At 38.0% G+C, this 13,906-nt stretch overlaps 1 protein-coding gene across 1 annotated transcript in view; it reads left to right on the forward strand.

The window, feature by feature from the left end:
* USH2A (usherin) overlaps positions 1-13,906 on the forward strand; it is a 689,554-nt gene that overhangs the window by 433,111 nt on the left and 242,537 nt on the right. The window contains exons 38-39 of the mRNA XM_041722698.1: positions 5,962-6,112; positions 6,714-6,856. Of these exons, the coding sequence (XP_041578632.1) occupies positions 5,962-6,112; positions 6,714-6,856 (294 nt within the window). The remainder of the gene's footprint in view (positions 1-5,961; positions 6,113-6,713; positions 6,857-13,906) is intronic.

The following is a 13,906-nucleotide window of genomic DNA, read 5'->3' on the forward strand; positions in this document are numbered from 1 at the left end:
GTATGTGTTCAAAAACTTAGATATTATGAGAGACTGTTTTGCAAACATTAAATCTATTTTAACCTACTTGCCACTATTTAATGCTGCTCTATTTGTACATCCTTGTGCTCAAGGTTGACTGTCCATTTGTTAGCACATCTGCATATTCCTCATAATTAATATCTTTTTTAATGACATATGGTTTAGTGACTGGAAATTGAGTCTTGCCTTCTGTTTTCAATTTGTTTATGACTCAACGACTCAATGTATGTGTCTGAACTTTAATTTTCCATTCTGGAAACTAGAATTTAAAATCCTTGCTCATATGTAGCTATTTCAGAAAATGAGAGGAAATGTGTAATCCAAGGATTTTGAGTATGTGCCAGGCTGTTCAGCGGTGCAGCCAGGATGCATATAGATAAAGGGCCATGGTTTCTCTTGCGTTAACAGGGAAATCTAAGTGAGGATGCCAGCAATCTACCCTCTGAAGGGGGGTGGGTAGGGGTGGGTAGTTTGGGCTAGGCTGGAGTCGGATTCCAAGTGAAGCCAGGAAGAAGCAGCACATAGGCTTGGAATGAGTGTGAGCATAGTTGATGGAATCCTAGGTCCTGGAATCAGGCTGAGGACATGACCACCCCTCAGGAACTGTCTCACATGGCCCCCATGGCAGTGCCCCTTCAAGGCCTGTGCCTCTGAAAGACAAGGTCCAGTGCACATTTGGATGTGAGTTTTTGGCTTCTGAATCCCCTGAAACACTTCTACCTCTTTTATGCTGGGTACACATTCTGTGGTGTTACAGTTATTCAAGTCATGTCTTATCTCTCTGCTAAATATAAGGTAGATGGTCTAAACCCCTCTTTCCCTTTGCTCTACCCCTTTCCTTTCCCCCAGTAAAGAATCTTGAGCAGAATGACATTTGATCTATTTTGTGACAGATTTGAATTTAATACAATATATCATAGACTTCTTCAATATCTTAATGTAATATTTGATTCCAGTATTTTATTTTATTTATTTTTTATAAAAATTTATTTATTTATTAGAGAGAGTGTCCACATGCAAACAAGGGGAGGAGTAGAAGGAGAGGATGAGAGAGACAATCTCCAGCAGACTCCCCACGGAGCATGGAGCTGGACTAGATCTCATAACCCTGAGATCATGACTTGAGCTGAAGTCAAGAGTCAGTCACTTAACCAACTGAACCACCCACGCATCCCTATTCCAGTATTTTAAATACACGCACGTACACACAAAAACACACTGCAGTAGTAACAAGTTGGTGGGCTATCCTGAGAAATGGGTGCCTATGAGAAGTGTACTGAATTCATTTTCTCCCCCAAAATTTCCTCTTTTGGCCACTACAGCCTTGGTAGTCACCAGTCACATGGAAAAATGGAAAAAAAAAAGTCTCTGTTTTTGCTTTTTAGAGCCCCCCTCTGGGATCTATCAGTTTGTAAGGGGCCAAAGTTTAGGGCATTGTTTGTTTGTTTGTTTGTTTGTTTTTAGAGAAGAATCCATAAGTGCACATCATTTAAAAGTTTAATAAAATCACATATTTAAAAGATCATAGCATCTAGACTAGTCCGATCTGTGATTTAATTTATGGCTTAATGTGTTGTATTCAGTTTGCCTTCCAAAAAAGGTTAAATTTGAAATTTTATTAAAAACTCTCTTCCTTTGGATTTATAGATTGGGGTAGCTGTTTTATCCACTTGCCGTGTAGAATTAGTATTTACTGGACAAGATGTGTTGATTCAGGAGGTTGTCTGTGGAGTGCTTGCCCCGTGAGGGTCATATTAAACTCGAGAGAAGCTTTTTGAGCAACATAGCATCTTGGAGACAATATATCAAGCTGATAGATACACGGCTCTTCTGTTAAGAAACCAGGGGTGAAATTATGGCTGGCTCCCAGTTATTGCTTTGGTGCTAAGGAGCCTCTAAGGAATAGGTCTAGGATAAAAGGGGTTAACCAGAGGGGAAAGAAAGGTTTCCAGAATTCACTGTTACTAGAAGCATGCAAAATGAATAGTTACGTGTAAATAATTTCAGATGATCACTCTGTCTGGAAATATTTTGCAATTTTATATAATCAGAGTGTGACCAATTTAATGGGACACATTTTTTTTTTGTATCTCTCAGAAGAGAATCCAAGATATACTATATTATTATTATGGAGCCCACTTTGGGGCACTCCTCCCTTCTTTCTTAATAGCATGGTCATGCAGTTTTAAACACATGAATGGATTTTTGTGTATATATTTAAAACTCCAGTTTTTTCATGTTGGTGGCTTATCAGTACTGATTTTTCTTCCAAATCTGGATTGTTGATGACATTATATTCCTTGATATAGAAAAGTTAGATAATAAAATAGTCAAATGAGGGGCATGACTTTTTATGTTCTACATCATATACACAATTTTGTACTTTACTTTTTGTCCGTGCCCTTTCGATATCTGCTCACATATTATGAATCAGTTAAACAACATATAGCAGGTAAGAAATACTCATTGTCAAAACTATATGTGCTCACAGATAAATGATCAATTAGCAAGTCCATAGCAGTGGATTATGGGATAAGTGGCCCTGGACAGCCATCCTACTGCATCCTGGGCATGTCATACACCTAATGAGTGAGGGGACAATTTCATACCATTTCATCTCTCCCAGAGCATCTGGTTCATCCTCACACTTCAGCACTGACCTGATATACCTTTGCTTTTATTTTGCTCACTGAGACAATGGAGATCATCAGAAGAGATCCTTGCTGTTTTTCCATCATGAAATCTACCTCTCTCTCTGTGTCAGCAGTCTCTGAATTCCCTTCTGCGCACTAGGTTGACCACTACTCTGTGCAACAGCCATGGTGCCCCAGCTTGCCTGTCTCTCTCCCACACAAGGAATTGGAATCCTAGGCAGTTAATCTTCCTTCTGCTCCATTATCATTTCCCCAAATGTCTTCCAGATCTTTCCAATAGGTGTGCATACATTATAACGTCTCCCAGTTCCTAGCACACCTTCTTTTAATACCAGAAGCTTCTCTAAATGCTGCCCCATTTTCTACTCCCCACTAGAACAAAATCCTTCAAGAAGTTGCCTGTGCTCACGCTCCCCTCATTCCCTTCCCAATCATTCCAGTCCCAATGTTGTGCCCGCTGCTACCCTGCGTCTCTTCTTGGCAACACCACCAAACACCCCTACTTGGCCAAATGCAAACTATAATTCTTGGTCTCTTTCCTTAGACTTTTGACATTTGACAGCACATTTGACAAGAATTGATCAGTCCTTCCTTTTTGATGTTCTTTTTTGGCTTGACTTCCAGGCTGTACATTTTCTAGGTTTTTGTTCTCATTCACTGACCCTCCTTTATGCCTCCTTTGCTGTAGAAGATCCCTCCTGACCTCAGAAATGTTGGTGGACCTCATGGCTCAGTTCCCAGACATCTTCTGTGCTTACTCCATCTACACTCACCCCCTGGGTTATTTCATCAAATCTCAGCTATTAAGTACCACACATACCATCATCCACAGCTCTTATCCAGACTCATACCTGCAGCTTCTTCCTTGATGCTCCTCCTGGCGATGTGTGTCCTCTTCAGTGTAACATGGACAAAGAATTCCCAACATCCCCACCACCACCACCACCACCCCATAACTGATCTCTCCCCTCAGTGTTCCCCAGCTCAGCAATGGCACCATCATTCACCTGGGCGGTTAGGTTAAACACACTGACATCATCTTTAACTCCTTTATTTTCTCTTAGCAAAATACTTTCCACTCACTTGAGCAGCAGAATATACCACCACCTCTGCTGCTATTGCTCAAATCCGTGCCATTGTCACCTTTTACCTGGATATCTACCATAGGTGATTTCCCTAGGTCTACTCTTGCCCCTATTCCTCCATTAGCATAGAGCAGCCTTTATAGGTTCCACATGACACCATGTCCTTTATTAAAACCCAGAAATGGCCTCCAAATCTGTTTCAAAGAGAATCCAGAGCCCTTAGTATATTTTCAAGGCCTAGAACTAGAACAGATCTCAAGAGATCTAGACCCTGTCTGTCCCTCCAACCTCTTTTCTTTTCCTCCTCTTTGGCCTATGTCAGCCACACTGGCCTCTCCACTGCTCTCGAACACAACAGGTGCTTCCTCTTCTCGTTGCCCTTGCACCTACTGCCTCCCTAGCTGGATTGCCCTTCCTCCAGACATTCTCATGACCACTGAGGTCTCTGCTCAAATGTCATCTATGACATATTCTTCCTAGGGCTTTCCTGTCCAGTTTCAATTGTTACATAATAATAAAATTGCATGCTTCTTTTCACTTGCTCTTCTCTTACCCTGGTTTATTTTCCTCCTAAGCTTATCTGTCTAGTATGATCTTAGATACCTGTTTGCTTAACACTTGCTCTCACTGTTTACATGTAAGTTCCACAGGGTCAGGGGCCATGTCTGTTTTACTCGGTGCTGTTAGCCCTCCACACAAAGAATACTACTTTGTGCAGAGTAGAAGCTCAATAAATGTTTATTGGATAAATTAGTGGATTATTGATGAACTCAAAACCCTTACGACAGATTGATGAAACCTGTAATGTAATTCGCCCATTCTCATCACTGACCATTCATTAGCTTCATAGTTCACAGGCAGGTTCTCCTGTGGGGGAAGGAATGTAAAACTCGCACACTACATAAAGCTATGTATAAAAAGGAGTTGAAAAAGAACCCTGATAGTTGTTTTCATAATTTTGGTCCCTTCTCCTTCTTCATCAATGACCTCTAGGAATCTTTGGCCATTAGAAACTTCTATTACAATAATTACAGTGTTCCTAAAAACTTATAGTAGCACTAAATTATGCTATGGGAAGTTCAGATCAGTCCAACACAATAATAATAATAGTAATAATAATAGTAACAATAATAATAACAGCAGCAATAACAACTAATAATTACCAAGACCCAAAATAAGGTGCTTTATTTACATTGTCTGATCTTCACAACAATTCTCAAAAGAAAGCTATCCCCATTCTAAAGATAAGAAACATAGGCTCAAAGCCATTAGGTGATTAGCCTAAATTCACAGAGCTTTGCTTAATTTTCTTTTAAGTTTCAGGCTAGCTTTGGAACAAATTTCGATAGGATAGGCTCATTCGAGTTATACCTGTTGGAAAAATTAATTTAATAACCAGAGTCATCTTGTCATATTTTAAATTAGAATATTCTGGTTTTAGTTTTGTTCATTCCTGTTGGACCTTGTAGAACTATTCAAAAAGAGTTCCTTGATAGATTATATCAGGCAGATAATCTGAATTCAGGAAAAATTGGCCAGAGATTTAACTAGACTAGAAAAAGCAAGATGTATGTTTCAACTTGCAACATATTTGAATAAGGTCAACTGATGGTATAAATCATTTGAGGAAAGAACTTTAGTTTTTATATTTTCATAGATGATAATCAAGTCTGGAATGTGCTATTTTCACCCAATCATGTATAGTTATCATAGTAGAAAAATACAATTGTAATAAATGGTCCTCAAAAAAAAAAGCCAGTTGTATTCAAGAGTAGTGTGATTAAGTGTGGCAATGGGTGATATAGATGGGAGAAATAAAAGACCTGGACTCCTTCACTGTTTGATTGCTTGATTGCTGAGCAAGAGTTAAATTAAAAAGGTACTTTGGTATCTGGTTCACTAAGTTCCCTACATATTTTCAATTAGATAAACAGAAGTACAGGTGGGAATGTGGTACATATTCATTTGTCTTGCTGTTTGGGGGCTGGCTTTTAAGATTGAAATACTAATGTAATTGTGTTGAAATGAACAATAAGGAAGTACAGTAGTTCAGGAATGAAAATGTTAAATTAAATGGACCATGTTTAACATTGTTGTTGGTCCTGAGGAACAGTTTTTCCAGTATATGGAGCATTTCGATTCCATCCAGCATATGTTCTCCACAGTTTTCTCTGCTCTAATTCATCTGTGTTTTTCGACAGCTCCAGATGGCGTGCTGCCTCCGAGGCTTTCATCTGCCACTCCAACCAGTCTTCAGGTTGTCTGGTCTACACCAGCTCGTAACAACGCTCCCGGCTCTCCCAGATACCAGCTCCAGATGAGGCCTGGCCACTCCACCCATGGATTTCTAGAGTGAGCATCCTACTTTGTCCATCCTCCTAACTGTCCTCTGGATTACACAATGTGGATATAATTTACTTTGTCTTAATTTTTGAATAGGTCAGTTCTTACTTGCAACAAATAAAGGCTGCCTTTTAGAAGTTCAAACAAACAAACAAGAACACCCTAGGAGATAATTATTTGCTTTGCAAAAAGATCTGTTTTTCATTTATATAGCATTATATAAGATTTCTTCCCCCTTAACTTTTCATGAACATATGTGCTGCATAAAGCAAGCATATACCTAAACTGAAAAAAAGAATGCTGTCTGAACTGTAGAAACAAAATTATAATACCTGGTCTATAAATTCTATGTGGTAATCAGTCTCAAGAGTAGACTCGAATTTTCTCAATACTACTAGGATTTACATCTCATATAAATGCAGTAGGGCAAACCCTCAGCCAAATGGCTCCTTATTTTAAGAGAGATCTCCTGTAACAACAGAAAATCACAGTGCTTATCTGTATGTTGACATTCCCTGAAAATTCTTTGCAACAAGATTTTACTTGTGTATTTGTTTTAAATTTCTTTGAGTATCTAAAGCTTCCTAGTTAACATTTCTTTCCTATGTAGGTTATTTTCCAGTCCTTCTGCATCGTTAAGCTATGAAGTGAGAGATCTCCAACCGTACACAGAATATGAGTTTCGGTTGGTTGCCTCCAATGGATTTGGCAGTGCACCTAGTTCTTGGATTCTATTCGTGACCACAGAGGACAGTAAGTGGTCTGAATGATATACCGCCAAATGTTGTCTACATTAGGGACTATTAAATGTCTTCAGTTTTTCCAAAACAGAGACATAAGCCTCCCCTATTTTCTTGATAGTTAGTGATAATAATCTTTTCTAGGGCAAGGGTAGTCAGACTCTGCAGAAAAAGACAAAAAATGTAGGCTTGAGGGATTTGGAGGGTGAGGACCTCAGAAGAAAAATCACTCGGGAAGAAGTAATTCACAATAAATTATGACATGGCCCCATTCTATCCTTTGGAGTACATCTAGGTGTCCTGTAAGATGAAAGTTATCATCTCCCACTCAGTGTACTCTGCTTTGGAGGAGTTCTGCAGGCAGAGGGACATGAAATTGGGGTCTTACTTCATGAGGATGCTTACCATCTCCTTATATGTTTTCCTGGAAACAGAGTCCATTATACTATTAGTCACACCTGAAAGACAGAATTCAGAATAGAGAAGTATACATAATCTGATAACAGTGATTCTACACTATCACAAAGAGGAGATTGGGATTGCCTTATTCAATCAAGAGACTTTTCTAGTTTTTCATGAAAGAGTCACATGTATGTTCTATATATAACTAGGTTATATATAGAAAATGAATACATGGCTATACTACTTAGTTTTATATAAATTACCTCTATAAAAGCATATATATGGAAGTATAATTTTTTTTTTTTTTAAGGAAAGTTTCAAATTAAATCAAGCTCTATGGAGTGAATGAGGACACTGCATCTTTGAACAATGAGGTTTTTAGGGTTAATCTTGTCAAGTCTTTTAATCAGAGGCTCCTTTGAAGATGTGGCTCTGTTGGCCAATTGCCATTCTGGCTCTATATCCAATGAGCACCTGAGTGACTTTCAAAAGGCTAGATATTAATCAAAAGACATGGTATTTGAAACAATATCAATTGTATATTAAATAGATTCTTTTATTTCTGTAATACCCTTAATTATATTATTTTAGTGAGGAAAAGACATCAAATGAGATAGAATCAGAACTATTTACCTTCCCTAAAGCTTACTTTATTTTTTAGAAAGGCCATTATGAACAATAATATATAATACTTCATCCATTTCTCTCAATTTGTAATTACTCCCTGGGAGCAAGTTAGGTACTTTGCAAGGGCACATCTAGTCCTTTTGGTCTCTTGGGTACCATTTAGTAAATTATCAGCACAGTGCAATAAACGACACCCAGGGCCCAGAAAGCATTAACGCACTACACAATGCACCTACACCCCTTTTAAGGGGAACATCACACATGCTCTGGGGAATCTGACAGCATAGTCACCAACTGTATACAGATTTATGAACCATAGAGCTCACACTCAAAATAGATTTTTTAAAAGAAATTTTAAAAAAAAACAACTGAAAATAGACTTTCAGTTGTCTTTCTTAGGTATAGAATATTTGATGGCGCTCAATAAAGGGTAACTAAAAATAATTAATCAGTCCACTATAGAGGTGATGGCTCCTTAGAATGCCACATTGGAAGAGGAGGGAAATGGACTCCTTTTTTAGAACCTATAATTTCTATTCCCACAGAGGAAGGGCAACACTTGGATTTCCTCAGTGGTGATTCTCTTGTCTAGAGGCCATGATCTTCTATCTACAGGCAGGAAGTTATCACATAAATAAAGTATAAAACATTGCAAAGTACCAGTCAGCATAGCATGCTTTGTTGAGCAAACTTCTGCCTTATCTTACCATAAAACAAGTCTTACAAAATCTATGTGGTCAGAATTTTCATGCACATAGACATTGTCCTCTTTTTGAGTTTTAGGGCCTGGGTTTGAAATGAATAGTATTAACCTATTATCTCCTTTAAGAATTGGTAACACATGACTGTATAGCAAGTATTAACCCAAGAAACCCAGCCATCATTTTTATTAAAATCCTTTCCTTCTTCTTCTGCTTCATGTGCACACTGCGAAGTCATATACATTATGAAAGAGCCAAAGGTGGGCCCCATTGCACCCTAAGTTAAGTGACCAGTGCCTGCTTACCCTGACACATAACGGCAGTGCACTCTATATTTTGGGTGTCAGTGAAGATGGATGCCATCTCTGAAAGGATGTGCAATTGAGTTGACAAAGAGTGAGAGATTGGCATTGGGCACAAGCAGTTTTTCTGTCAAGGCTTCAAAGCATTGCTTATGAAACCACCCATGGTGACAGCTCCATGCCAGAATCACACTTCATACTTGATCCTGACCAGCACCACCCATTTGCCCAAGTGCAATTTCTAATGTAAAAATTCTGCATATCGTCTTACAGAATAAAATAGAGAAGTCACCTCATGCCCACATTTAAATTTCATACCATCAATAGGCACCTTTCTGTATCAGCCAAAGCCTCGAAACTTTCTTGTGCCATAAAAGGTCACCAAGAGCAGTATTTTTAGCGTGATGTAGCAAGACTGTGATTTTCATCAAGCCTGTGACATGGCTGAAACCAGAAAGAGATACCTAGGCAGGAAATGAACTGTACACAGAGAAACAAATGCTTGGGTGCAAAGAGAAATTCTCATGGACAGAGAAAGGATGTGAAGAATTTTAATAGATTTTTTTCAAATAATTTGTCATTTATATCAGAGTGCCACCAATATCCAGTTCCATGCATTTTTAAAAATCTAGTGTGCTGATGCCAAATAATAATAATGCACATTTCCTATGAATATTTTAAATCCTGTTAAATGTGTGTTAATAAAAGATGTTTGTTCCAGCCAACTTGGTCAGTGTAGTGTTCGACTATTTGCAACCAGATAAATACAAACAGCTCATGGTTTTCGTTGTGTGTGTGTATGTGTGTGTAGGTGTTCTGGTGCTTTATTTTATTTTATTCATTTATTTATTTATTTATTTATTTATTTATTTATTTATTTATTATTTATTTATTTATTATTTTGCATGCTGGGAGTCCAAGCACCTGGCATATCTGCAGTTTGAAAAAATACATTAGGATTGTGTTAGACATGGATGCATATGATTGATAACATGAAGATACTTGCCAAAGCACTGAAGTTTTTGGTATTTTTTAACCTGCAATAACCGTCACTGTTGATTATATTATTACTCCTTTTCTCTTGTGTGTTCGCAATTGTTTTCTGTGTAGTATATGCATGTAGAAATTGTAGGTGGCTGGAAGGGTAAGTCTTGTAACTTTAGCATGTGGACATGTACTTTGACCTACTAAAATCCTGTCCTGGGTAAAATATAAGGTAACCCACTTTTCTTTAAAAATGTCATTCTCTATACCAACAAAAGTCAGATAATCTGTTTTTCTCAAAGTTTTCTGGGTAACAGGATTGAAATATGCAATATCTATATTTCAGTCATTTTAACAGTGAACATTTATGGCACACACAGCAATCAGCTCAACTTAATGAAAATGAGATTGTTTTTTAAAAATCGCTCCTCTCCTTCCAAAACAAAAACTCAAATTGGTTCTAGAGTAGACCATTGAGTTATCATGTTGTTTTAAATGACTTTAAAAATTTGAGCATTTTACTAAATTTGAAGTTAAATACTCCACATATATATTTTTAACCACTAATCTAAGAGGCATTATTAAATAAAAATTGTGGGATTTGAACGTTTTATTCTTTAGACTTACTTAGACAATTTTTCATGGCTCATTATTTTGCTAACAAACTGTTCACGAGTTTTGCCTGGAGTATGCTAGAACTTAGGGCTATGTATCCTATCATCTAGACAGTACTTTAAGTTTATTCATTATGTTAGTCCTTGTTATTTTTCCCTACACATACAATTGCACCAGAGTTAAGGATGAAGCAATGAGGGATACTATTTTAGTATTTGGATGCTGCTTTACTTTTTCTGTTAGCATTTTTGAGTATCTTCTCCTCAACCCCCTCATTCATCTCTGAGATTCTTATAACAGTTTACAAAGGAACAGAGGTTCTTCTGAAGTGAGACAGAGAGACATTGCAATGTTAGTCAAAATCTGTATCTAACAGAACACACGTCTTCCTTGTTTGTAGTCTGGAAAAATCTGCTCATTCATCAGACCTCAGCCCAAATGTCACCTCCTTTGTGAAGCCTTCCCTTCTCATTGCTACTGTAGAGTTTTGATTTGTATCGTCCTCCATCAGTATCTGCTTCTGAACTGCAACTTCTCAGGATCTAAGGCTCTGTCTCATTTATCTTTGTATTATTGTCTCCCCTTATCTGCCATTTTGAGTTATGGGTGTTAATCTCTTACTGTGCCTAATTTATAAACTATCATAGGTATGTATGTATCAGAAAAACATAGTGAGTATAGAGTTCAACACGATCTGCAGCTTCAGGTACCCACTAAGAGTCTTGAAATGAATCCCCTGCAGATAAGGGGGGATGACTGTATATCTAGTGCCTGGTGGAGGATCTGATATAGAATAGGTGCCCAAACATTATCAATTGAAGTATTGATTAAGAAGACTTTTATATAAGCAAATCCATGAAAACCCCACCAAGCAAACCTTGTCTGGGTACCTGCCCTGTACCAGAGACTTGAAGAGACATCAAAGTTACAAGGATGAGGAACATCCTGTTCTTTCCTTGAATCACCCATTTTCTGGCAAGGGGAACATAGAGTGAAACCATATTTAGAGTATAGAGAACTAAGGCTTCTATGAGAGCAAGCCCAGAGGCCAATTGTTTCCCTCAACATGGGATGTCAGGAAAGCTTTTCCTGAGGAGAAGACCAGGAGAAGGAATAGGGAATGATTTATTTGGAGTTCACTTTAATATCAGATTTCAAATTGATTTCCTCACAGTTGGTCCAGAAGAAGCAATTGCTGTTGGGCTGCCCACTGACACAGGAGACCTGGGGCGGGTGGCTTGCGGGGTGTCCTACCAATGGTTTCAGCTTCAGTCTGAGATAAGATCGGTGAGGATGAGAGGCAAATGTGAGAAAGAAATCCCAAAAGCAGTTTTCATTCTCTCCCTTGGCCAGAGGCAGACTGCTGGCTGTCCCTCTGATTCAACATTGACTGTCTTGACCAAGATAATGAGTGTTCTAATTAGAGAGGCGTCTGTTAGCCCAAAATCACGTCTAGTTCAAAATGAAGTGGGGAGGGGTATGTAGGAAGAAGAGTCCCAGAAGGAAAACACTTTTTCTTATTCTCAAAACCTGTAATAAGAGTAAACACTCTGAGCCTTGTGACAGGGAGAAGTAAAACTGCAGTATGAAATGAGATTAATTGACCAAGATAATTCCAGAGTAGAATTTTCTAGATCATTTAATAAATATGTTTGTGCTCTTACAAGTATTTATATTTTGAAATTAATATTGCATTGGCCAGAATCTTTTTATTAGTGTGTTTTGGAATTTGAAGTCTCATTCTGCACCTTAAAAAAATGTTCTTGGGACACCCAGGTGGCTCTGCGGTCAGGCGTCTGCCTTCAGCTCAGGTCGTGATCCCAGGGTACTGGCCCTGCTTCTCCCTCTACCTGTCTCTCTGTCTCTCTGTCTCTCTCTCTCTCTCTCTCTCTGTATCCCATGAATAAATAAATCTTTAAAAAAAATGTTCTCTGTTAGAGAATTATAGGAACATTTTAAAATTAGAATGAAGCATATTTACATCAGTAGATACAATTTTATTTAATGAAGAACTACAACCTGCAAGTTTCAGTAGTGCTGCACAATTATTTTGCTTTCTCCATTCTAAATAGACATCCTAGTAGCTTTAAATATTAACTTCCGAATACTAACATATTTATCCTTTCAAACAGTGATTATAGGTATCTTACTTTATCCATAACAGAAGATCCATGATGAAAGGTAAATGATGTAAACTACCAATTTAGAGAGTAAAATGTCTCCATATGCACACCGCTACATACTTTATTTTCTGTTGCATGGATCCCATCCCCCAAATTCTTGTTTTCCTGGACTTAATTAAAGCAAATATTTATTATTATTTTTACATTCTTATTTTTATATCCTAAGGTCCAAAGCTAAAAGCAACTAACAGAAACTCCTTTGAAAGGATGGATTGTTTAATGGAAAGTTCCATCCACCCGGCCTCAAACACCCCTGAGTAATTGGATCTCTTTCAGCCACGTAAGGCAGACTGTTCTTCCGAACCTGGAACCCCCAGTTCTTTCAGGAATTTTTTTTTCTACTTTCATGAATTCTCACGTCGATACTTTTAATTTTCTGTCCCAAACTTTCAAGGAAGAATCCACAGCCATTCACTGCACCATATACCCCAGTTCTAGAAGTCAAAGCATTCTTCCTCAACTATGTTCTGCTCTCTTATGGGAAAAATGCAGAAAGAGTTTCCCCGTATTGGTTCTCCTGCTTGGAGACCATCAAATGGTATCCTTTCAATTTCAACAAGCTTCTAGTCTTCAAAACCTACTTTTATTAAAGGACAATGCCTGTCTACACAGCACACTTCCTGTCTTATTAGTGGTCAAGAAGTTCATTTTTGTGCAAAACAAGCATCCCCATTTTTAATACTTGTTTCTGGATACAACTATGGTACCCTCTTCATCATCACGAGATTAGTATTTCTTTACCTTTATTTTATTGGTCCTATTTCGTTGAAGTCTTTTATTATGAGCTGTCAAAAATCCTTTCGGGAAGGAGTTGGGTGGGGTATAAATAATAAATTGATAAAAGAACTCATGATTAAAGGGAAGATAGAATCCATCACTCTTCTGCTAACATACCAGTGGCGAATTTCAAAAGGCTACATTTACAATTAGTGTGTAATATATTGCTCTATATAATTATACATCCATATATTTGCCAGCTTGATTTTGAAGTCGTTGGCAAGTTCAGGGGATATTCATGTGTGGAGTTAATATTACTGAAAAGAGCGTTGAAACGGAGTTTTTAATTAGAATGGCAAAATGTTGCTTTAGGGCAGTAATGAGACCATATCAGGAAAACTGAGCAATCGTGGGTCTCCAATAGCAAACAAGTGTAGGAGATCTGAGGAAACCACTGAAAGTCATACACGCGTGGCAGGTGGGAGTCATCCAGAGTATTTATTCCTGTGCACACACACACACACACACACAC

Source organism: Vulpes lagopus, chromosome 11, assembly GCF_018345385.1.
Source record: "Vulpes lagopus strain Blue_001 chromosome 11, ASM1834538v1, whole genome shotgun sequence".
NCBI lineage: Eukaryota > Metazoa > Chordata > Mammalia > Carnivora > Canidae > Vulpes > Vulpes lagopus.